This window comes from Xenopus tropicalis, chromosome 2 (assembly GCF_000004195.4).
Source record: "Xenopus tropicalis strain Nigerian chromosome 2, UCB_Xtro_10.0, whole genome shotgun sequence".
NCBI classification, from domain to species: Eukaryota; Metazoa; Chordata; class Amphibia; order Anura; family Pipidae; genus Xenopus; species Xenopus tropicalis.
In genome coordinates this window covers 115,405,025-115,432,038 of record NC_030678.2, presented here as the reverse complement: position 1 = coordinate 115,432,038, position 27,014 = coordinate 115,405,025, and the positions used below count along the sequence as shown (strand labels likewise).

The 27,014-nt window shown below is 35.8% G+C and overlaps 1 protein-coding gene across 2 annotated transcripts; it reads right to left on the bottom strand.

The window, feature by feature from the left end:
* Positions 1-1,786: 1,786 nt before the first annotated feature.
* On the bottom strand, positions 1,787-25,926 carry shox (short stature homeobox). 2 transcript variants are annotated; one of them, XM_002936973.5, is made up of 5 exons: positions 25,439-25,926; positions 22,463-22,671; positions 16,719-16,776; positions 15,779-15,867; positions 1,787-4,138 (listed from the first exon to the last, which is right to left on the bottom strand). In XM_002936973.5, the coding sequence occupies exons 1-5, from the start codon at positions 25,830-25,832 to the stop codon at positions 3,893-3,895; spliced, it is 996 nt and encodes a 331-aa protein (XP_002937019.2). In that variant the 5' UTR covers positions 25,833-25,926; the 3' UTR covers positions 1,787-3,892. The 2 variants fall into 2 exon arrangements, with proteins under 2 accessions (XP_002937019.2, XP_004911874.1); XM_004911817.4 differs by having other exon boundaries at positions 16,710-16,776; positions 25,439-25,925.
* Positions 25,927-27,014: the final 1,088 nt, after the last annotated feature.

Here is a 27,014-nt window from a genome sequence, read left to right as displayed (position 1 = left end):
GGAAATCAGTTTTAAAATTCTGAATTATTTGATTAAAATGGAGTCTATGGGAGACAGGCTTTCCGTAATTCGGAGCTTTCTGGATAACGTGTTTCCGGATAAGGGGTCCGATACCTGTATTATATAAATCAGTGCTGTCCAATAGTGATGAGCAAAATTTTTCACCAGGCATGGATTCACTGCATAATTCCCCATTTTGCCATTGGAGAATTGTTTTGGCATGAATTTTTAGCTGTTTCGGGAATTTTTTTACAGTTTTATTCTGTGAAGCAAAATGGAACAGATTTGCTCATCACTACTGTCCATTTTATTACATGTAGTGGTGTGATTATTTCTCATTTAGCATTGAAATGACAGTGATGTCTGCTGAGCCTTTGAGCATCTGGGCACCTTAAAAATTCTTAGGAGGGCCATATCTGGCCCACGGGCCTCCGGTTAGACAGCCCTGATAAAGTTAATGCTTTTAAAGTTCCCCAATCGATGTGTGCTTCACCAGGATGGCAATATAAGTGTAGACATTGCACAAATACCCTTTGATTATTAATAACTGTTGATAATAGATATTTTAGTCAAAAATGAGTCTCAAATGGTGTCTCAAATTAGTGCGATAAATTGCTCATTGCTTTCTCATGCTACATATCTGCAAAAATAAGATATAAATGAAATTATATAAACTTTTATTTGAAAAAACTATATTGCAATTCTGGTTTTGGAGGCAATACAAATAAAGAATGGTAGGGATAGATTTTTGTTGTTTCCACTGATTTGTTTTAGAATTAAAATAAGGGAAATAAAAATTTGGTATTTATGTATTAGCCTACAGATTCTATGACTTTTATTCTGGAGGATGGAAGGTCTTCTCTTCTGCCTTAATCACATGGAAATAACACAAAAAATGTCATATTCAATTGCATAAATATATATATTATACACATAAAAACAGACTGTTAATTTAATATATTTTGCTTATGCATTTTATGTCAGTTTTTTCACCACTCTCATGGAAACATATTAGAGGTTTTGGATCTCTTATTTAAAATGCTTGGAACTTGGAGTTTTCTGGTCTGATAAAAATAATTGAAACTTTAAGTAAACCCAGTAGGATGTTTTGCTGCCAATATGGATTCATGCAGCTTAGTTACCATCAAGTACAGGGTACTGTTTAATTATAAAAGAGAAAAAGAAAATATTTTTTAAAAATAGAATTATTTGCTTTCATGGACCCTATCGGAGATGGCCTTCCTGTAATTTGGAGCTTTTTGGATAACCGGCTTCTGTATAAGGCATCCAATACTTGTACAGGTATAGGACCCGTTATCCAGAATGCTCGGGACCAAGGGTATTCCGGATAAGGGCTCTTTCCATAATTTGAATCTCCATACCTTGTCTACTAAAAAATCAATAAAACATTAATTAAACCTAATAGGATTGTTTTGTCTCCAATAAGGATTAATTATACCTTAGTTGGGATTAAGTACAAGGTACTGTTTTATTATTACAGAGAAAAAGGGAATCCATTTTAAAATGGAGTCTGTGGAAGACAGGCTTTCTGTAATTCGGATCTCTTGATAATGGGTTCCCAGATAACGGATCCCATACCTGTACCATAGTTTGTATAAATGCAGCCTCCACTTACAACATACAGATCACTACAGATGTCACTTTAAAATGGCAACCATATAGCTGACACATTACAATGCCACAATTAATTTTTATTACCCCCCCCACAGAATCATGAAATTACTTCATGTAATGGAGTTGGACTGCTAAAATATTAGGTAAATCATCTTTGCAAATATTTATAGGTTTATTCATATTCCACTTGCTGTACGAGATGTACATTCATACAATGTGATCTAACAAAATACACTCTCAAACTGAAGGTAATGTTCTGTGAACCTGTGTAAAAGCATGCTGGCATGGCAATATGGCAAGGAAAATAAAAAAATATATGCATTATGACAGTTGGCTAGAAATGTTAAGACCATTAAGATTTTGACAGGCTGTTCATATCCTTAATCCCTGAAATGCCTGTTGATTTATAAACGCTATGCAAACAGATGTAGCCTAAGTTATGTACCACTTGAAAATGGAAATTCTTAATGCACCATTGTATTCCATTGCGCAAAATCTGCATTAGTGTAAAACCAAAAAAAAAATGTAATTTTGCAAACAAGGCTGAGCCTATCCTTTTTTTTGTTTTGTTTTTTTGCAAAAGCAATGGGTTTCCAAAATATAAAAATAAATGCAAAGCATCGTAAAATTTACACTCAACATAATTAAAATATTACACATTATAAAATTTCAAACAAAATAATAAATAAAATTTCCACATACAGCTTTACAAAGGAACAGAATGATTTGCCTGTCTTGGATGTACTAAACGCAATGATGAAATTCTGTATTTTTATCTTTAGAGGTACACAGGGCTAATAATGATTTTGAATGAAATCACAGCATGAATAGTGGGACCAAAAATATAGAAATTAAGGATTTAAAAAAAAAACGAAACACTTTGGTATCTGTATTAACAGGGTCTGTTTGTTATTTTTCCCATAAAGGTGCAGTTCTGCCCTGCACCGCAGTCTTATAGCAATGGTCAAATAAAAGGGTACATCTCAAAGTTATACTTCATTCTGTGTATTGTTTTGTCCGGTCACATTGAAAAGATCATCATGCCGGATACTTTAGCTTAATTCTGAATTATATGGCACATAGTCACTGCACTAAAATCATGGTATCCTTACTTTTTCATACATTATAGACGACATAAGACAATTTTATCCATTGCTAAGCAATACACTCATTTGGCAATGTACTGCATCACACAAATGAAGCACAAAGTGCTAAATCTTGGTGAATGCAAATGTATTTATCAACATCTTAACTTTCCATTTTCAATCTTTAAATCTATAATATTTACAGTATTGCACTTTACTGCGCTTCATTGCATTTACCAACACCGATGCTTTATCAATATTATTTCCTAACACCAGAGGGACATCTTCATCTCAGTATGTTGCAGGGTTGGGACCAATAAATCACATATGGATCTGGGGATGGTAACATACAGGTCATTTTACAAAATGTGGTGTTTTGTAAAACAAAAAAGTCTACATTTTCTATGGAATTATGGATATGTTCTGTTTCCAAACCACCACAAAACATGTTGTGTTCTTTTTCTAAAAAATATGACAGTTGGAGGCCAAAACAAATTTATTGCTGCCTGCTTTTGCAATAAGGTTATTACATATAACACAGGGTGTGTCTGTAACTCTACTTTTAATGAGCAACCACTCCTGCTATTGGGATGGAAGATTCTCGTGGCAGTGAAATAATACCATTGGCAACAAAGAAATGCCAGTTTAGAGGGGAACCAGCCCCAGAAATCTCTTATTTACCATATACGCATATATATTTATATGATTTTCCAAATTTGTTTGCTTAGACACATGCACAAGATTTTAAAACTGAAAGTAGCTGATGATGCATTGCTGAAGTTAGAAAAACCTTTTCAGGGGTTAAAAAAAATTCTATATTTCAGAGTCCTAAATGTATGTCCACATGTCTGTCCACAGCTTGGGTAAAGTTTCTGAATCACTTTCAACTGAAATTCCAGTTCAGAAATAACATGGCCAAAAACTTGCAACAAAAATAATTCTTAACTTCAAGCCTTTCAGCTTCTCTGAGCCAGCCCAAATGATGCCCTGTGTAGTAGTGAATCCTTTGTGATCCTTTCCGATCTTTTAAAGAAACAGGTATAGCCTTATAAATGTCTGTGTGTCACTTGTATACATTTGCAAAGCATTTTACCAACAGATTTGGTGCTTGGAGAGTCTCTTAGAGGTCTAAAACGGAATTCAGTACATTGATTTTTCAATGGCTATAAGTGTCAAAGGCCCAAAGCCTCAGCATGTTTTCTGGCTTTGAGTCGTAAGTCAGCAATACTGGAGTTTTTGCTGTTGCTTTTAGCAGCTGCTGCTACCACAGCTGCAGCAGATGCTGTGTCAGCCAAAGATGCAATTGGAAGTCCAAAGGGTGGAGGAGGGAACATCAGGTACGGAGCATGGGCAGCCAGATGTGGGTGGAGGTGAGGATGTGCATGGGCTACTCCTTCCAACTGTAACTGGGCTTGTACCTAAAATTAAAAAAAGGATTAAATTAAATTTATTTTTTATTCTCTTTTTTTGTGTCAACTGCAACCTGCTACACAGATTAGGTTTTTTTTGTGACCAAATGCAAGCCTAAAATACAAAATGCTCTAGCTCAGAGAAACACTAGTAATGGACACAAATGCAAGTGTTAAAAAGAAGACCATTCCAATGCCAAAGACATTTTCTACCACATATGTCAAATGGTCTTGTGTTATTTATTTATTTATTGTCACAGCTTGCACTGCACTTACATTGCACACTGCACTTACATTGTACTGTACACTGGTACAACTGCCACCTAAGAAATGTGTGGTTGGGCTAAGCTAATAATGCAACCATGCCATGTTCTTCAAGAGAAGTTGGCAAAAAAACTCTGTCTGACACTGCTAACCAAACAGTCCTAGTAAGTATGTTATTAAAACCGGGCAATGTAATAAAAGGCCTAAAGTTTTCCCTCCTCTAGTAACCCATAGAAGCCAGTCAGATGCGTGCTTTCAAACAGCTGAGCAGTAATGTTACCTGCTGATTGGTTGCTATGGGTTACTAGTCAAGTGGCAAACTTTGGACTTTTTGTTACATAATCCTATATTGAACTCCTCAGGCTAAAAATTATGGTCACAGTTTATGCTATAAGTTTATTTTATGCTATAAGCCCAAGGCCACCAGATGGCAATTTTTTCTGATTTAGAGTACAGGTATAGGATCCATTATCCAGAATGCTCGGGACCAAGGGTATTCCGGTTAAGGGGTCTTTCCATAATTTGAATCTCCATACCTTAAGTCTACTAAAAAAATCAATAAAACATTAATCAAACCCAACAGAATTTTTTGCATCCAATAAGGATTATTTATATCTTAGTTGGGATCAATTACAAGGTACTATTTTATTACTACAAAGAAAAAGGAAATCAGTTTTAAAATTCTGAATTATTTGATTAAAATGGAGTCTATGGGAGATGGGCTTTCTGTATCTCGGAGCTTTCTGGATAATGGGTTTCTGGATAAGGGATCCCATACCTATAGCTACGGTTATGAAAACAGAAATTTGATTGGCTGCTGTGGGTCCTTGCAATCGGTCAAACCTATACAATGTTCATTCATGACTCTATCTATGAACAGAAATCAGACAACAGAAAGACAAATATGATTGCATAACTTTAGAAGATAATCAAAGAAATAGAATAAAAAGAGAGAATAAATAAAAGAAAGAGAGTGTAACAAAACAAGCTATGTATGTAATTATAGAACTGAATTGATGTAATGCTGGCCAAACAAGTCCACATTTTGAGATATCCAACCAATTATCCCCCCTGACTATCACCCCATTGCATATTTAAATAGCATAAATACTACAAATTGTTCACTTGATGTTAATTTAGCCATGCCTTATCCAGATACCAGTGTTTCCAGTTTGTAAAAATGCCCATCCATGCTCAGCACCCAGAACCAGAGAGAGACATGATACAATTAAGATCACTGTGCTTTACAGTAACATGGTGAACTGGCGCCATTATTTTTCTAGAGCCCAAATGGCGAGGGGAAAAAAGGGCTGAGGAGAAGGAAAAGTATAAAGAAAAACTATATTTAATTATGTGAATAAAATCAAATTAAAAATATGATTTTGGTCACTTGCTGAAACATATTAAAATCTGATTTTAATAAAATAAAATGCACTTGCCCTTCCTAGCACACATGGGGGCTGATTTACTAAGACACGATTTCAAATCCGAATTGGAAAAATTCCGATTGGAAACGAACATTTTGCGACTTTTTCATATTTTTTGCGTTTTTTTCGGCGTCTTTACGATTTTTGCGTAAAAACGCAAGTTTTTCGGCGTCTTTACGAAAGTTGCGCAAAGTTGCGATTTTTTCGTAGCGTTAACACTTGCGCGCAAAGTCGCGCTTTTTTCGTAGCGTCAAAACTTGCGCGAAACGTCGCGCCTTTTAAGTTTTAACGCTACGAAAAAAGCGCGACTTTGCGCAACTTTCGTAATGACGCCGAAAAACTCGCGTTTTTACGCAAAAATCGTAAAGACGCCGAAAAACCGCAAAATTACCGATCATTACGAAAAAAAAGCAAACGGACGCATTCGGCCCGTTCGTGGGTTAGTAAATGTGCGCCATGGAGTATTACCTAATTTATCGAAATGTGAGTTGAGACCTCAATACATAAAACCTCACCCACATTTTATTCATTCCTAAGGGATTTTTAGAAGTTTATTTATCAATGGGTGAAAGTTAGAACCCACCATTTGATAAATATGCTTCTAAAAATCTCATAGGAATGAACAGAACATGGGTGAATTTTTATGTATTAAGCTCTAAACCCACATTTTGATAAATCTCCCCTCAGGAATTTCTGTTTACTGGCATTTATTAGCAGTGGTGAGAGGAAATAATAAAGTAATTGGCAAAAGTAGCTCAAATAAAGTTTCTGAAATGCTCAAATAAGGTTTTATATATGTACGGTCTTTCATATAAATAAAATGAATATATACATATATGTCTAAATATTATACATTTATTTTTTTTCTTTAAATTTAGTATGTTTGATTCCTTTGAGGGAACTGCAGGCTGGAATAAAATGAAAGCAAATAAGCTCTATGGGGCAAGGACTTTGTCTCCTAGCACAGTTTGTTACTGTGCATATTTATTTTTATACATTGCAATGTCTGTCTCTGTGTTTGTACTAGTACTATATTACACGAATGTACAGCACTTTGTAGACACTAACGCTATATAAATAAAAATATACATATATACACTAATTTGTACTTTTATATTTGGATACTAACAACACAACTTAATATTGATAAATGCAGACTAAAAGAAAAACACTAGCGTTTTGTGGTATAAATATTTATCTAACCTCGCCTTCAGGATACATTGTGTACAAATATAATATATACACTTCCTGTAGCTTTGCTTGCTAAGTTACTCTTATATATTAATAGATGGCATCTGCATATTGATAAATACAATAAATAATGAAATTGCAATCTGTCCTTAAATGCCTCAATCTGAGCACTTACTGACCACCTAATAAAAGTAGGCTGATGGATAACAAGATATCTGTTAAAAACTATTCAGAAAAAGTACATTTGGAAAATGCATGAAATATAATTCCCCATTTTTTTAATTAAAATCTCAGGATTAGGGAAAACTGTATAAAAATGATATTTGTTTTGATTTAGGATCAACCTTTTCTTTATCTCTAAACTACCACTTAGCTCCGTTGAAACTATAAACATATTAAAGGGAACCATTTGATATAGACAGATATTTAAAATGCATAATTTAATAATTTGATCACCACTAATATTTTAACTAGCTTAAAAAGACTGATAAAACTTCCAGTTATAAATAAATCTTGTTTTAATCAAACATTCCAACAGTTCACTGGGTTCAGATCTGTATTTGTAGGGATTGAAATAAAGATCATTTTTCTAATACTAAAAACTATGGATTTTCACATAGTTCTTTCTGGAAACTAAATACATTTGATCATCGCTTAAAACCTTATTTTAAGAATCCTCCCAGTTTTATTCTTTAATTTGTAGAATTTTGGTAATAAAGATGTTATTCTTTTGTATAACTGTTAACCATATCCAACAATTTCACTATGGCAGAAAATTCTGCCAGAAAAAAAAGCATTTTACTGAAATTTTAGGGTTTTGTTCACTGCTCTTGTTAGCTGTGTTAAATAAAAAAAATATATAGAAAATAAATGGTTCTTAATCCTAGGGCCTTATTTATGAAAATTCAAGTTCCCAAAAAAAACAGCACTAAAACTCAAGTAATACCTTATTTAAGAAAAAACACAAAAGAATATTCTTAGGTGCGTATTTCGTGGAAAAAAGACTGGCAAATACGAAGCAAATTGTTCCATTCATTTACAATGAGGCTGAAAAATGTGAATATTTTATTTGACTGGGAAAAATAAATGAATCAAGTTGTTAGAGAATATTCCCCCAACTTCTATACAAACTTGTCAGCTTTTACTTCCCAAGTTTTTGCTGTTTTTTCTTTAAGAAATCTTAACTATTTTCAGTTTCAGAAAATATGCACACTTTTTTTTCATGACCATGTTTAGAAAAAAAGCCAACTCAATTGTTGATAAATCAGCTCCTATATAAACATTTTGTTTCAAATGGGATAGATGGCATGTGTCACAGAAGACCCAATTTTCTTTGTGTAATACTGAAGGGAATACAGACACCAGGATCAGTAAAAACACAAACATAACTATAACTTATTTTAACATAATCCCTAATTGCAAAGAACCTCTCTTCTTCACCAAACTTTACACACAACTTTCAAAGTCTATTTTAGTTCTAGGGGCTGATTTACTAAGACACGAATTCGAATCCGAATTGGAAAAATTCCGATTGGAAAACGAACATTTTGCGACTTTTTCGTATTTTTTGTGATTTTTTCGGCGACTTTACGACTTTTCGGAAATTATCGCGACTTTTTCGTTACCAATATGATTTGCGCGAAAAAAACGCGAGTTTTTCGTAGCCATTCCGAAAGTTGCGCAAAATCTGGCGATGTTTTTTACGGAAATTCGCAACTTTTCGTGCAAGTTTTAACGCTACGAAAAAATCGCCAGATTTTGCGCAACTTTCGGAATGGCTACGAAAAACTCGCGTTTTTTCACGCAAATCGTATTGGTAACGAAAAAGTCGCGACAATTTTCCGAAAAAATCGCAAAATAACGATCATTACGAAAAAAACGCAATCGGACGCATTCGGCCCGTTCGTGGGTTAGTAAATGTGCCCCCTAGTGTTGCTTTGGCTTTAACCATTTAAGTACTATAGAATGTAGAATCTAAGGCACTGACTTTAAAGCTACAAGGAATTAGTTCAGTGCCATTGGCTCTGTTTTCTTGATGTCTGGTAACACACAAGGGTTAAATTAGATGTATAATTTTTACATTTACAAATTCGCAAATAAGTGTATATATAGTGCAAAACAAGCAAATTAGAAATACTGCTGAAATGTTATTACTTCAGCAACTAATCATAAATACAAATCATGTTCATAAGATCATGCTGCTACAATCACCAACTACCATTTACCAAAAGCAAACACCATATGCTTTGCTGGATTTAAATGAAACACTAGTCCTGTCATTATATCTCTTAATTAATCTCCTAGTATCTATTCATACTGAAGAAGAGGCAAAATGTAATGTGAACATTTTGCTCTAGTAACCCATAACAAGCAATAAATGAAAAAAAAATATATGATGACTAGTTCTAGGTTACTAGGCCTGGAACATACAGCACCTACAATGAAATCTAATAATATGTACTTTGCATGATTAGATGAGATAAGCACCAAAAATATTTTATCTATGTCCGTTTTAGTGATGTGCAGGCTGGCCCAATACTCGCGGGCCCCACAGGTTAGGCAGGTTCAGGCCAACCTGGGCACACCATTTGCTGGCTTCCAAATTTTTAAAGGGCCCTTTTATGACATCATCAGCAGGCGGGTCTATAAATAGAGGGGAGGGGCTGAGACAGGTAGGGTTCCAGTTAAGAGCAGGTGGGTTATGGTCAGGTGTTTTTCTCGACTCACACATCATTAGTCCATCATTAGTCCATCAGCTCTTTGATGCATACAAAGCACAAAAATATTAAGCAGCATAATATTATTTACCCACAATGCAGCATTCTAGCATAATTATATGTGTGGGTGTAATTGCATGCAAAACAACTTGCACCATATTCATTAATACAGTTGGAAAACTTGTGACTAGTTGGTAAATCAGGTACTAGTTAGACAGAAATATGTGCATGCCACAGTATGCAGCATCAATAATGGCATTGCTTGCAATTTAGTTGGCACTACTGCCAGCTCAAGGCAAGCATAAAGCACAGTGCACCCTTGCTCCCTTTGCTGCAGGGTAAAGCAGCATACTGACACATACAGCAAGCAAGACAAGTGCAAGAGGTTGGATGTACTTTACTGACTGGTGTTTGATTGGTACAATTCTGCACCCATATTTGTGCATTTGGATCTAAATGAGCCCTGCTATCTTATTAACTTTTGTTATATAAATGTGTAATTATTTGCACTTGCCATATACTGCCTCTGTAACTTATATTCTTCTTTTAATACATTGATTACTAAACAGTGTAATTTTAAATATTAATTCAGCTTTGTTTGTTACTATACATTTTTGCATTTTGCATATTCTGCTTACTGTGCATATTATTATGAACATTTACTTTTTAGACTTGATCCAAAATATTGCATAGTTTTTTCCCTGAGTTTTTACAGTGTGAGTCCAGGCCTTCATATGGGCTTCTGACTTCATGAAAATGCTACAACTTACTTATATCTAGCCACTCATGGGCCAAGAAGTGAAATATTTGACCAGCAGCCCCATAGAATGACTGACCTGATCTAGGCAGAAGTTGGCTGTGCCTTACCAGTCAGCCAATTTTCCCCTTCAATATCCTAGGTTGGGTAGCCAAATCATTGTTTTTAATTGAAAATATACAATGAAGGCAATGGCATTTGACAGAAACCAATAGAACAGCATGAAAAATCTGTGCAAAAATCTGTCAGCATCACAAACTTTGGTGGCTGGAGGGGTTGATGTGCAAAATTTGAAAATAAACTCAACCATGCACAAGTAAATTGTTGCAAATATAATCTTGTTCAAAATATAATTTTAAGCCTTATCAAAAAGGGTTTATTTACTCTTAACCTGACAACTGGTGCAAGCAGAACCCCACACTACTAACCTTACATTGAACTTGAGTATTGTCTTTGTTAGGCAACAGGGCACATACCAGTGCTCTCAATTTAAAGTACAGGTATGGGATCCATTATCAGAAACCCATTATCCAGAAAGTTCAGAATTAAGAGAAGGCCATCTCACATTGACTCAATTTTAATCAAATAAACCAATTTTTAAAAATTATTCCTTTTTCTCTGTAATAATAAAACAGTAACTAGTATTTGATCCCAACTAGAACACAGTTAACCATTATTGGAATAAAAACAATCTGTTGGGTTTTTTTTTAATGTTTCAATGATTAGCAGGTATGGAGATCCAAATTACAGAAAGACCCCTTATCTGGAAAACAACCAAGTCCTGAGCTTTCTGGATAACAGGTCACATACCTGCACAATAATATCCTAGTGAGAAAAGAAGCCATACATTTCCTTTAATGAAGTGCATGTGAGACAATCTATAAAAGCTTTACCTTATATTTTAATCATTTGGGATATTTCTAATTTTAATGTTTGCTTGAGGAATGAAGCTAAAACTTGTATTCAGAACATATAGACAATCTGTATTTTATTATTGCTGTTTCAGTGCTTGCAAGAGTTTTTTTAAGTTGCTGGGGACACAACTAGCAAAAAGACATCATCAAAACAAATCAAAAATAATGTTGGTTTCTCTGATGGGGATGTCTTTTCTTATGTATGCATGAGGTTCCAAGGTATTTATAATGATTTGAAATGAAAATTATATTTTACAAAATGTGTAAATTGACTATAATAAAATCTTTTACTTTTGGCAAAAAGTATAATTTACATTTTATAGTTGGATAAAATATGTGATTATTATTGTTATTATTACTAGTATGCCTTTTTTGTGTTGCAGCAAGGGTGTTCTATGATGTTTGCTCTTCACAACATGTTTATTAGCTGTGCATTGCTGCTCATCATTAACATTTTGAAATAACATTAGCATTCTATATAACATCTTTTAGCTGTGACAATAAACGAGCATGTATAAAATAATTTCTCTGTAATGTACTAAGTTAATATGATTGCTGTCTGATATACTAAGTTAATCATTGTAAAACAGTACACTGCTATATTTTGCTGTACTCATGAAGATGTATTGATGAAATCTACAGCTACAGCACACCACAAACAGCAACAGCATTAGGAAAAAAAAATGAACATAATTTTTTTGAAGAAGCTGCTGTTTATTAATAGGCCACGTTATGGGTCAGAAGAGAATTTAGAAATCTTTTGAAAATATAATTTCAACTCTTTTCCTGGAGAACTATTTATTAATGGGAATAAAAGGAAATCCAGGCGAATAGATATCCTTCCATTATATATTATTATTTTTCATATTAAAAATGTGATAGTTAATATTACCCTCTTCTTTATATGATCAACTGTATTTTCCATTAAGCATTACATTGACAATTAATAGGCTAGCTTACATTAGTAAAGGGATTCCCTTCAAGTAAGTGCTCATAATTATTAAGGGTAAAGTACCTCTAAAGAATCTGAGACTAATTTCTGAGCCTGATGATTGCTTACTAAATAGTATACAATAGAAAAAATGGCATTCTGGAACATATCGCTGATGTGGCTCTTCGACTTTGACTGGGTTCCCTAAATGCTCCCAATGAAATATATAGGTAAAGACAAATCACAAAATTGCCAGTTGTTCATTGCAGTTCGTTCCCAATAGTCAATGCCAAAGAAAACTGCTACATCGTACGGAAAAGTAAACTAACACTCCTACTTTTAACTCAGTCCTTGCTGGTGGAAAGCTAAAATACATCAGTAATGTAGTCCACACAGCAAACACGATATATCATAGGGTTAAGATGTTAAGGAATTTTCCTTTCCCTTGACATAAAATATAGAAATTGAATTTTCCAAGTCTAAATATGACTAGAGAAAGGCAATTAACCTCGTCTGACCACGTATACCAGTTTGGGTGGTCTGAGTTCAAAATTCTTTGATGTGTCCCAAAATATACATTCTAAGAAGGGATGTATAGAACTGTAAGGTACAGCACTGCCATTTTACCCATTTTCAATAGAGCTAGAACTCTATACTGTAGCTGTTATACCAAGTACCTGAAATTAGCAAGGTGTAGCTCGAATGCATCCCAGGCAGACACTTTACCGTATGTTACATTTTATGATTTCTAGATGGAAATGTATTTTGAGTCTAACCTAATGTAGTGCTGCCATTTATCTGCCACTATTGTAGTGCTGCCATTTAGCTAATGTAAATTAGCACCTTAAGTGAAATAAACAACAAATTATTGCTATCCTTTCCAAAGGTCTGCCTATTTCCCAGCAGTACAACTTTAGTAATTCTTTTCATGAAAGAAAATAAAATAATTTTTCACTTTTTTGACCCATATTATATTTTAAAAACTTTATTTTGAAAATATAATGTTATACTAAGGGAGACATTTCTCCCAGATAGCAGCGCTTCTATTTACCCCCTGAGAATATTTTGAATTAAATTATATTTTTACATTATTCATTTAATTAAGAACATGAATGGCCATAGCATTTGCATCGTCTTTTTGAAATGATTAGTAGCATAAGTATAGCCAATTATAATACTTCCCTACTAGCATTTTAATCAAACCTGGTCGTACAGTTGCTAATACTGGAGGCATAGAAAGTATTAGCAGTAAGGCCTCTTCATGTATAAACATAAAAAAAGAATATGCGTCCACAAACCAGACACACACATAAATGCACACAAAAATACATATCAGGATATTCTTTGTGTATTAAAACTAATTTTAAATGATATTCCTGTTCCTAAAATAAATCATTTATATTTAATCCAAAATGCATGCTTCCTCAAATGTTTTCAATCAATAAGATGCTATTGAAGCAAAGTTATATTTTCGAAATTAATTTTCCCCCTTCCGTTTTTTTTTTAAATGTCACCTTGGAGTTCCAAGGCGTGTAAAATTAAATTTGCTTGTAGCTCCATAGGATATAGCGTGATACATTGCCAATAGATTACATTCTCATTTAGATTATTTACAAGCACTGTAGATGCACATGAATTTACCCCACTTGTATGTGGTCAGTTACATAGCAGGATGCAATTGCTAGAGTCTCGCTATCACTTATAACCACATCTTCTATGGTTTTATTTACTGAACAAGATTAAGCATCATCGACACTTAAGTTCACTGCCCTCGATATTAATGTATTCTGCAAGGGGTTTTGTATAAATTCCTACACAAAATTTAATTATGTTGGGGTTTGTGTTATCATTGGTGAACATTTATAGAACTATAAACAGGGTTTTGTGTGTTCTGTAATATTTGGAGGGGGTTCTTTGACCTTAAGAAAACATGTCTGACATCCCTGCCTAGCGATAGGTAAAACAGTCTAAATCTGTGGTTTCAAGCATATCCGAAAGGACCACTAACAGGAAAGAAACTTGGAAAATTCTGCTTAAGCACGTTAATCAAATTCTTGATCAGTGTGGCTCACTGGCAAAATTAATACAAAAGCTTTCCTCATTTACTTGATGGAGAATTAATTATATGTATTCAATGGTGGCATCCTTATGCTTTATTCTGGAAATTCTAGGAGTTGTAGGTCCATAACAATTTCAATTATACCAGCACTATTATCCCTATCAAGAAACAAGTTTCTAAACCACAAGTCTACATATCTAAGCCCCTATAGACTCAAGTAAAAATATTCAAAAACCTTTAAAGATAAGATTAAATAGCAAACATATTCAAATTGAAAATATAAGATATCATGACCTATTCTAAGCACTAAGTACCATATGGAAATAAACTGTGAAATCTCTTTAAAAGTTGCACATGGCCCCGAGCAAGCTGTTAGATTTGTATATTCCAGCTGAAATGGACATCTGTCCAGAGATCACATGCACACTAGCTTTCTGCTTCCTCTATATGATGGTAGGTTTAGGGCTAACAAGCAAGAGATTTATGGCATCATTTCTGTTCACCCACAGGTCCTTCTCCTCGCAATACATTTCTGATCATTTCCATATTGAATCAGAGTATCTAGAAAACAAAGCCTAAAGCTCTATAGATTTCACAATGCACCGCAATTTCACTAGAGTCAGAAAAACAAAATCTAATAAGAATCGAACAGTTGTCATATTAGGAATGAAAATATAGATAATAATTCGAATGCAGCTTATCACAGAAGTGTGTTAGTATTTAACAACACATCTGTAATGCATTAAAAATCACTTGTTCAGACCATGTTAGTAATCGCTTTAAAAGGGAAGCCCAAAGCCACAGAAAAATGCATTCAATCTATTTTTTATGCTATCGGTCTCTCAAACATATCTAATTAGTTTCAGCACAGGCAAATGCACAAGGTCACATCCACATCAGAAATCTTTTTATAAGCCTTTTATACCAATGCAAGGCCACATTGACTAGGGATATAGATGCATGATAGAGATAAAAAGATAGATAGATAGATAGATAGATAGATAGATAGATAGATAGATAGATAGATAGATATAGTACTCAATATTCTGTTATTGCATGTATACATTTAAAATAACAGTACTGTACAAGTCAGTTTCTAATGGAAATAACTTACACAGTTTAACAAGTTGAATGTATGAACTTTCTGCCATTAAAGTGCCAAATTTCACACATGTTTCATTACTGGCCCGTTTGCATTTGGCAGTCTCATTTTAGAATTACAAATATTCTAATGTTATGGTTCCACCATTGTGAATGTCCTTATAATCTGATTGGCTACACATTTTTTTCTCCCCACCCACTTTCAAGTAAGTTATAAGTAGACGGAAAGAGCAAAAACATATTTATAGTAGGTTATTGAACTCAAGTAAATTGTATGAAAATCATTACCTGCTGGAAAGGCATCCTCAGGGCTCCCATGTTCACATATGGAGCAACTCTGCAGGTTTCTAAGTGACTTCCCGTTCCTAAAATCACACCTGCAATAGCACAAACACGTGTTAGGAAAGGTTTATTCTGCAGTCATCTAGCTTTAATTTAAATGGAAAACTAGAACTGATCATTCCTGCTGAACTTGTTAAGTTACAATACCAGCATCCTCAGCCAGCCAACAGCTAGCTAATATTGCACTAGCACACTAATACACACATATTATATAATGTCTTTTAGCTAATATTAAATAATATATGGTATCTCAGATATTTATTTTTCTGAAATAACTACTCAAATACTATAAGGAATAAAGTATACAAAACAAAATGTTCAAGTATATTGGAACTGTCCTTTGTTTTCTGGCCTTTATAAAAGCAAAAGGCTTGTCATAAGTGACACAATGTGACCAAACAACTCTTCGGACTCTTCCAATATATATGACTGTGATGGTTCTCATTTATCTAAGTCATGGTATATCTGTAGTAATAAGTCAAATCAAATGGACTTGCTATGTTTTTCTCCAGTTATCTGACTGGCTTTCTTAATTCAGAATGACTGTTCAAAGATCTGCCTGGAATTAAATACCCTAGAATTTGGAGCCATTCTGAATTGAGAAAGCCAGCTGGATGACTTGAGGAACATTTCCAAGAAAACCACAGCAAGTCCAGTTGATTTGACTTATTACTACAGATTTACTTCCAATATATACTGCACTAGATAATGACATTTGTAAGGGACATCTCTCATTTAAAAGAAAATTTCAGTTTCATTAATCATTTTTCAATCAAGTAACTGATTAGCCCATCTGTGCATTCGTAACATGCATCCCACATATATAAGATAAGAACACAATTGTACCTGAGTAGTAAGATAAATGTTTGGTACTCACCATACCCACCTTTGTGCATTTGGTTTTCTTGTTTTCTGCATTTTGCTCTCCTATTCTGGAACCAAACCTGAAAAAAGATGGCGATTAATATACTGCATGAGACCTTAATATTACAATTTAAAAAATGAGCTGTGCACTGCTTTGCTTGGGAATGAAAATAGTTCCTGTTACTCAATGATGTCTGCTTCTAGGGTTTGTACATTTCAAGTCTTAACTGTCTGGAAAAGATGAGTAAGTGTGGTCTGTGGCTTAGTCACTCTATTTGTTAGTTACATACCTATAGTTTCATGTGGTGAATATGCTTATGTATATGTATATATATGTTTCTCTGTATTTTCATTTTATTTTGAAAAATAAATAATAAATCAGGGCCTATAAAATTAAATTTGCAGATAAAAACTTTTTGTTTGATTTTTGCACAACTTTTTACTAACAGATAACATATGTGTTGGAAAAAAATGCTATTCTAGGGAATTAGCTGGAAGATGATTGTGGACCCCCACGGCAATGCTTTGCAGTATAATCATCCAACTAGTCAGATGGACAGATTCCACTCCCACTTGTCAGATCTATAGCAACTGCACAGAACAGATATGTGAGAAGCCTTAAAAACACTGTAGCCTCAAAATGCAATTTGATTAACTGTGCCTATATACTTTAAAAAATGAATGTTATGTTATCTCTGCAGGCGAGAATAGAACATGTGTCAGTCATTTCCTTCTGTCCACCATTAACTGTCCTTTTAGTCCTGGATACATCTCCACTGCCATCAGTTTGTGTGTCTAGCACATAGCAGCAATCCATCTTATTTGAGTAGGATAATCATACATATGTGATAATTGCAGAAATATATGGCCATAAATATAAGGATAAAAAACAAAAAATGTTTTCAGAAGTTCATTATAAAAGAATGGCAGAACCCTGCAAAGATTATCTGGTTTGTGTCCAATTTGTCCAGCCCTTCAGCTGTTATTGAACTTTGTAACCTACTGACAGATGAAGGGCAGAACAATGCATTGAAAAGTCTAGTTTAACAACAGCTGGCAAAAAACAGGATGGGCATCCCTGCCCTATATTATTAAAAACAGAAGGCTATTTTGTACAAAAAAGAAATTTAATTTTTCATTGTATTAACATTTATAATGGAAATAAAATGTTACAGTCTTCTTGGTAAGTGCCGTCCATATAAACAACAAAGGGGAAGTAGAGTAAAAAAAAAAAATAATTTGCAAAGTTTGCACTAGGCCAAAAAATCCATACTAACCAAACAACAGTAATATTTACTAATCAACTATTTGAAAGACTATACCATTGGATGCTAGAGGTTACTAGATATAGTACCAACTGTATAAAAATCAGAGTTGGCTATTGACCAAAGAGTCACAGATTACTCACATTAAAGAGGCCTGGGGTCTAATAATGCAGGTATCAGAGCTGCTAGGGGCCCTAGCTGTATAGGGGCCCTGGTAAGGTCCTGACCTGGAAGATCTTTGTGCAAAACAAATGATCTTTATTAAAGTTTATACATTATAACACACTGTGAGCAACCTCAATCAATAATTTGCCATTAGCAGAGGGGTGAAGAGGTTACGAACCCCCCAGACATGTCCCTATTGTAATTTCAAATATGCTTATAGCAACTGTTGCTGTGCTGGGAGTCACATAGAGCTGGCTTCTTGGGTGACACATGTAGTCAGTGATCTTTCTTGGGCTTACGTTCTGATGGACTGAATTCATGAATGAATATTTCAGCTTTGTACGGTGCCTTGCAGCATAAGGAAAAACTTATCAGATCTGTATTTGTTTCCATACAAGTTTAAGTGCCATGTGTGAATTGGCAGTGTCAAATCTCACTTGAAGCAAGGAATTGCTTCCCTATGTGGTATATCAGATAAGCACATTTTCCATAGAAGTCACCCTGCATGTGGCCAAATACCCTTTATGGTACCAGGCATATACCAGAGATAAAATATGAGTCACAGGAAAGATTTGAGCAACTTGTCTGGTGTGTGGGGACAACAGCCATACATCATGCAGTCTTGCTAAATACATGAGTGAATGTTTGCAGTTTTTTTTAGTTATCTAAACTCCAATGACCCCCCTCCAGCCAAAAAAAATGATTATATCTTATGGCTTACTGAGCTTGCACTCCACCTGTCTAATTTTAGTAACTGCAATAGGATCACATCTGGCTGCAAACATTGCCCTGTGACACTAGCCCTAGGGTGAAACAATAGATCTAGCAGGTTCAGAAATTGAAGTGTGGGTGTGCAGGATTACAGAGGGCTGGGGGGAGGCACAGGTTTGATATACAACAGTGACACAGACCATCATAGCCAACGAAGGGGAAGTCCTAAAAATATTTGTTGTAGGGTTAAGTAACTTACTTAATTGTACAATTAAACAAGCCTGTTAATGTTTTTTAACAAGAGGGAAAATAAAATACCTAGTATTATGTTAACTTTGGTCTCTCTTTTCAAACTTCCATGAGCATGAGGGTTCTGATAGAGAGGGATGGACCTGATATTGCCTTTATTTCTAAGAAATCTTTCCTATTGGTACACTTATAAAATGCAGGCATTTTATAAATACATATCAGTTACCACACTCATTATATATGTTGCTATACTTTACCACAGTAGAGACGTACACAGAGTTTTTGTAACACAATATGTAACTGGTCTTCAGACTTCATTCCTACAGTTATAATGTTAATTAACAGATTTGCATTGCAGCTTTTGAACTGCTATCTAGTTGCTACTGTCACTGACCCTTAGCAACCCAGCAGGGGCCTGAATTATAGGCAGCTGGAACATGAATAGCAGAGGGCCTTCACAGAAACATGCATGGTTTAATACAAGCTTGTAATAATCAGCCTGAGTCTTCACATCCATCAGTTTGATGCTTAACAACAACTAACTTTCTACTTCTAATAACCCTGAAAATATACTCTGAAGAAAAGGGAAGGGGTGGGGGTCTAATAATCTGATAATAAAACATTTTTCTCTACTTTTTTCAAATATACTAATAATGTTTGCTGTTAAAGTATGGTGAAATATATTTCATATGTTTGTTTTTGTAATCAATAACCAACTATTTATTTACAGTTAAAAGGGTGGGTGATTAATACTTTTTGTATCTGGGGGGTGATACACATAAAATGTATAAATATGGCAATATATATATTAGGAGCATCTCTGTGTATGGTAGAATAATTCACAGTTTTAGCCTTTCATAGGAAGCTAAAATACTTTCTCTCAAAGAATACTGAGGATTTCCAAAACTGAAGTTAAACAAACATTCCTAACCTTTTGGATTTGTTTTGCAAGTGATCACAGTTCATTTATACTAGTTCCACATTCTACACTACATTTTCCTCCAAGCCTTTCTTCTCTTGCCCTAATGATGCTCATTTACAACGGAGTAATTAGTAGAGAAGAATTAAAAAGCATTGTGGGACATTACTCCCAGCACTGTGACAGTCTCTTTCCAGTGTAATGTCGAGCTATGTTGTGTCACCGAATGCCATTAATATTTCGTTTCAACTGGCAAATAATTATTGAAAGGTGGGACCTTTCAAATCCCAGTTGCGACGGAGATCGCACGATTTTCGGTGCTTCTACGTTTTTATCGTCATGTTTCTCACTTCTCTGGAGACATGGAACTGATGATCGAATGAGCAAAATGCAGATATTTTGCTGTACTGCATAACATTATCAGGACACGCTGATGTGTGATCTTATTTAGCATGTAATGCAATTATGCGACATGAATGTATCATCACATAAGTGCCCCTTACATCGCTTATGGTTTAAAGGACTAAAGGGCCCTTTGAAACATACACTGAAAGTTTAGCCTTCAGTGATGGGGGAAAAATAATAAATCGGGTTATGAGAGTTAGAAGCGATGTATTAGCCAGCAAGTTAAGCAATAATAAATCAGGCTTGGCGCAATTCGCGATCAATTCCAATTAGGCAGGAATATGCTAAGTGCAGCGCAGTACACTGGTTTAGACAGTTATTTCTTCATTAAGCGTCACTCAGTGATTTCTTTCACAAATACTCTAATCGGATTTTCTTTTGATTTCCATTAGAGACAGTGAATAATGACATTTAATTTAGCCCCTGCGCCATAAACCAAGAGATATTTCTTGTAATTGAATTACTGCCTGCTCCTCACTATGGTCTCATAACTTTCAATTATATCCCTGACAGCTGGCTGGTTTGGGGTTCCAGGACAAGCTAAAAATAAAAGGTTAATAAGGACCAGGCAGCATAGGAACATCAATTTATTTCCAGCGAATTTCCCACTCTAAATTGAAACTGTATCCTCTCACAACAAGGACAGTGTGCTGAGAGAATAGATATTAAAGTAACCAAAAAGTATTAAAATATAACTGCCTGCTGCTCTCACTGATTTTATTATTATTTTTTTTCATTCTCAGAAAAGATTGCCATTTGGACTGCTATTTTCTCTCAGATTATGCGCTTCCTTTTCTACAAACGACCTCCAAATATTTTTTCAGCTCCAAAGCTTTTTTTTTTTTCCTAAAAATCCCCACCTGAATCAATACAGCACATTTTTTTGGGGCTAAGATTTCCAAGATCTGAAAGCAGTTTAAGGAGCAATTTTCTGCAACTTTGAACATCCTGTTAAGGTGCTACTCTGTAATAACGCACTGAAAGGGGGAGAGCGGAATGAAATTATGGGTAATTTGTTTTTATAGGAAGACTACATCAAGGCACTGGAAGATATTACACATCCAGACAATCAGAGGTGGAAATTGGAGCAAAGTTGATGCCCTGAAGCAAAAGTTTTTTTTTTTTCTTTTTTTTCATCATTAATTTGGATGACATGGCTAAAATGTTTAAGTATAACGAACTGAATTCGTTTAAAATGTATTCTTGTAAAGTGTTTAAGAATCTGCTAAAATAAGTCTAAAGAGGATAGTATAATATAACAAAGAAATGAACGTATGTTATTGTTTGTGTTTCATGGTTACTGCACAACATATTTGTTTAAATACACAGCATGCAATTTCTGGTTTGGGGAAGGTGGGGGCGTCTGTTGAATCTTTTAATAGCTTTAATCGTTGTTTATTGATTATTTTTAGATGATGTGTAACAGAGATTTAATACAATTCGTCCTGCCATAAACGCTAAAGGTTCCGCTAAAAGCTCGTAAATACATTTTACTGACTAAAGAATCATTTTCAGGATTGTGTTTCTCGCACTGTGAAAGCAGGGAGTGAGCAGATGGGCCAGACTTGGATACCATAAATCCATATGCCTGTCAGTAGGTCAGCTGGGGCCCCTCTACCCCCCGGCTCATGGTAATCCAGCCCCAAAGCAGCCAAGGAACCTTTAAAGAGCCCTGTTTTATTCGGAGCTGGCAGGGCCAGAAGGTGGGAGAGTGTGCTGAGAAATAATCCCACTGCTAAAGGGGATCTGGTGCCAGAATGAAGTAATGACCAGTAGGATCTATGTTATTTATGAGCATCCATCTGTATGAATATGTATATTCAACAGAAAGTAGATTATCATCGCTATTATTACAATATACCCATACCTATTAAGCCCCGCAACCTCTCACTTAGAGCCAGAAGCGCAAGTCCCTATCCCTGTTCTCCTATTGGTGCATGAATCCCAACCTACGAGGAGCCATGAGGATCTTAGTGACACTGATAGTGGAATGGGAAGGCACTGTCACTACCAGTCAGTGCCATTGGCAGTTGGGGGCAATACCGGCCTTACCTGGACCCTGGCTTCAGATAATCCCAGCCTCTGGCTCAGCTCTTCTCTCATGAAGGCGTCAGGATAGTGGGTCTCATCAAACAGCCTCTCAAGTTCATTTAACTGCTCTAGTGTAAAATTAGTTCTGCTTCTCCTCTGCTTCAGCTTAGTCTGTCCATCTTCATCCTCTGACTTTACATCATCCCTCTTCTCTTTGCACTCATAGATCCCTGCCAGGGGTAAGAAGACTCGTTAATGCCAGAGCTTGGTGGGCGCAGCTTAGCAAAGATTCCCTGGCACCGCTTAGGCCCAGGAACAGCAACATGAAATTTAAATCTCCCCCATTGCCTTAAAGTGGAAAAATTCTGTCATGGACCTGGCTCCATTTCCATTCCCCTTGTGCAATAATTGCAGAGACCCTTTGATAAATGACCGCAGATATGAACTTCAATTAACAATGTCTATTTGTCATACATTTCCCTTCAAAATAATGATCGATCCTATTTGGTTTTTTTTTTTTACTTTAAAATGAAGAAGACAGTAATCTTAATAATTACTTTTCATCCGCCAAATATTTCATGAACTACACCACTCTAACAGATACGTTCTAATGTAGCCCAAATCGATTCTTATTAGTTTTCTATTAGTCCAATGACGGTCACATAGTGAATACTAATATCAGCTGGGTCGGATAAAGTAAAATAAAATAAATTAGCGTAAAAGTCTACCCAACGTTTCGTTTCACATAAGGGCATTAATTAAATAAAACACATGTTCATTTCACAAACATTAATGAATGCTGGTGCATTATTTTGATATATAATCAAAATAATATATATTTTATAGTGAGTGTATATATATATATATATATATATATATTGTGTACTTCTTCGTGTTATATATATCATGAAGAAGTTCACTAATACAAAAATAAAATAGCTACAGATACTAAAACGGTTGGCTTTTAATCTGAGATATAATCGCACCATCCTTTTAAAATGTAGTGGAAAATCATTTTGCTATGAAGCGGAGCAGACTCACTGGGTACAGTATACAGTGAACAATCAACAGCTTTTATTGATGGCTCTTCAATCAACAAAGCTAAAATGTCACTCTGGAAGTGGTTAATGGAGCCTCAATTAGGAACCTGATAGCTAAGAGCCTGTCCTTTCTCTTAATATATAAACACTCAGGTTGTTGAAGTCTATAAATATAATTTAGGAAACACTCCTATTTATTTATAAATCACTAAACCAGAACAGCGAAAGGGAAGAAAATATCTAAAGGCAGATCTTTCATTAAAAAACGGTTTCGTGTTCCTTTTTTTAAAAAAAACTATAATTGCGGTTTTTAGAGATGGCAGTCTCTGGATAAATGTATGCAAATTGTAAGTCTCAGCAAATTACATTTTTACTATACATTATTGAAAACGCATGGAACAAACCCCACTCTAGTTGGTGTAATCCATTATATAAAATTAACTTTGCAAAGGTTGTAAAGAAAATGGATGGGTAATTGTTTCCATGTGTTTATAGAGTACTTCTATGAAGTTTTAATCATGTTATAATCCTTTTGTTCTTCCAGTAGACTTAACGTTTATTGCATTTGCAGTTGGGCTGAAAAGCATGTAAAGGGCTTTATGGGCCAAGACTTGTAAATGGAAGCGCACAGAGAACTGGGAAATTCTGACATTTACTCCCACCCCCCAAAAAAAACTAGAAAGAGAGAGAGATCGTGCGGACAGCTAGAAATTGGGTACCTATAATTCTACTGCACTTAAATAAAACATTACAACATTCGTTTTAACACAAATGAGCTATAATAGTCAATATAGTAAAATAGGCTGTTGATTAATTGTATCTTTCTATACACAGAGTAATACATACATGTTGATACCTTCTAGCAAGTGTTATGTATGTAATCTCTCAACAAATTCCATTATTATTTTCAAGAAAGAGAGATCAGCATAAAGCCAGAAAGACAGATACTGAGGGTGGGGGGCTCTACAGAACAGCGATTTTACCACATAGCACTGGTGGGTTCCCTATTCAGTTCTCATATGTTGTTATGTTTTTAGTTTAATTTCTCCTTGAGTCTGACCAGATGAAACCGATTTGTGCTGCGCTCCCCCAGCCACATGTTGGCTTGGGCTGTTTGCAATATGTCCTTTTTTCCCTGATAGATATTAGAACGCCTTGAAGTCAGAACAACAGTGTGAAAGAGAGAACACCTGTTTGCCCTGCTCAGAAACTGGTTTGTGAGTCCTTCCCATGTGTCTGGCCTTTCCATGGATCTGAGAGAGAAAGGGACGGGGAGAGAGTGCAGGGCACAGCGAAGGGGCAGCTGCTTTGCCCTGCTCCTACCCCTTTTACCCCAGCACTACATACATAAATACCTGTGGTACCAGTGCCATGCTGCACACTGACTTGCTCTGCAAAGACCTGATTTGGAAGGGGAGGTGTAAACCATTTTCAGCACTATTTAATTTTAGCTGTTTTATTCTATAGCTATATATAGAAGAATTACACTTGCAATACCTAAAGTATCTAATCAACAAAATATGTAACCCAGAAGTGGAAGTCAGGAAAAGCAAATAATATATTATCAGTGTAACAGGCGTTATATGATGAATGATTTGCATGTCCTTGGGCATCGCTGCACCCTGTCCTGGATGAGAAATCGTTTGATAACTAAATGTATTTATTACCGCTTTCTAAGCAAATTAATAAAACACCAAGCTCGACATATATACGGGATGAACTTGGCAACAGGCAGCCGTGCAGGCATGCAGCATCCTTGTGTGTGCGTGTATATGTGTGTGAGTGTGTTTGTGTACCTCTGTGTCTGTATTTGCTTGTGTGTTTATGTCCGTGTGCCCATGGTCTGTGTATTAGAATGCCGCTCCAATGCGTATGAGCCCGTGTTGGTTGTACTGTAAGTGCCCCTGTGAGTGTGCTTGTCCCATTTACGTTATTTTCCGGTCACCAGGTAACCCACCTTCCGACACCCTGGTCGAACCGTAGTCCTTCAGTTTGTCCTTGTCGCTGTCGGCGCCGTGCTCTTTATAGAGGTGCAGCGGGCAGTGGTTGCTGGTGTCAGTGATGTCCTGGAGGTTAGTCTCAGAGTTGCCCAGCTCCCTCACCCGAGCCAAACCAGTTTCCAAAACTTCCCGGTAGGTAATTGTCTCCTTCTTGCTGCTGCCACCGCCGTTACTTTCTTTGCTTTTTTGGTCAAACGATTTGGATACAAAAGCTGTAAGTTCTTCCATAGCTGCCCAGCAGAACCTTACAGTTCCTATCCACAGTGATCCCTGCGCCTTGCACTGGGAGGGCGAAACGTCCCTTGGAAGCTTTTTATTGTTTTTTTTTTTCACGCCGAGGATGAACTGCATAGGGTTAGATCACTCCTGCTGTTATTTATGCCTTTCAATTTGAGATCACACTATTTATACATGGGAACCTCAGCCCAGCCCCCCAGCTCCCTGTCTCCAGCAATTACTGAGTGCTCCACACTTGCAGGCGGATTCCTAGCAGCTATCCCCCACCTCGGCCAGCAATTGGCTTCCTTCAGCATTTCATCACTCTTTGGCATCATTGCACCTTGTCTTAGGGGGAAATAAAACGCTACAAAGCAGGCAAAAAGACAGCAAAAGACAAACAGGTATCTGCATTTCTTTAATTCTACACAACATGTGAACAATAAACAAGCCAAAGTCAAGGAAAAACGTGTTTTCATTGTCAGGAGGGTCTGAGCAACGCTGTGAGTAACTGGGGGTCTCAGTGACTGTCTTGTGTGCTTTGCTTTGGAACGGTGCGTGAGTCATGTAGGGCGATGCATATGTTTCTTGGGGGGGAACCGATAGTGACCAGCGCACATATTTACAGGGATGGAATGTCTGGGAGACACGGAAAGGGAAGAGGCAGCTCATTCTCTAATATTCATCTGGCTGATTGTTGTGGTGAGGTATAAGAGGAATAGGAGTATGCTAGACAGATACTGTAAATGAATTCACTTGTTTTTGCACACATTGCACTGATAATTGCATATTATTTATATAAATTTGAAAGCTTTTTGTGCATTGATAGCGTTGATTAGGTAAACACCGAAACTATAGCCAATCCACTAGCAATTCAGCTCGGAGGATTAATAAGAGAGATCTCTATTATTATTGTTATCTGGTATTTCTCTATTGTTGTTCCTGAGCTCTTTTCCTCCTAATAAAGAAGGAAGAATGTCGCAGTCCTGCGTGTAGCAGTTGGTTCTGCTCTCACTTGTTCCAAGCTAGTGTGTATTTCCGTGATGTAACACGGTTTCATCTCCATAATCATTATTTAATCAGATGGTATAATTAGGTCCACCATGTGCTGTGCGAGTGCAATCGCCTGCTGGAGAACAAGACGCAATTCTTTCCGTAGCAGTGTGTGTGGTTACTTCCCTGCTACAAACTATATCAACAGTCTTGTAGTGTACAATTTGTTGCTGTCCCTATTTCCCAGGGAGACCGAGAGACTGTCCAGGAGTCAATGATTTATTTAGCCAGTCACTTTTACATTTCTCATATTAATAATGAATG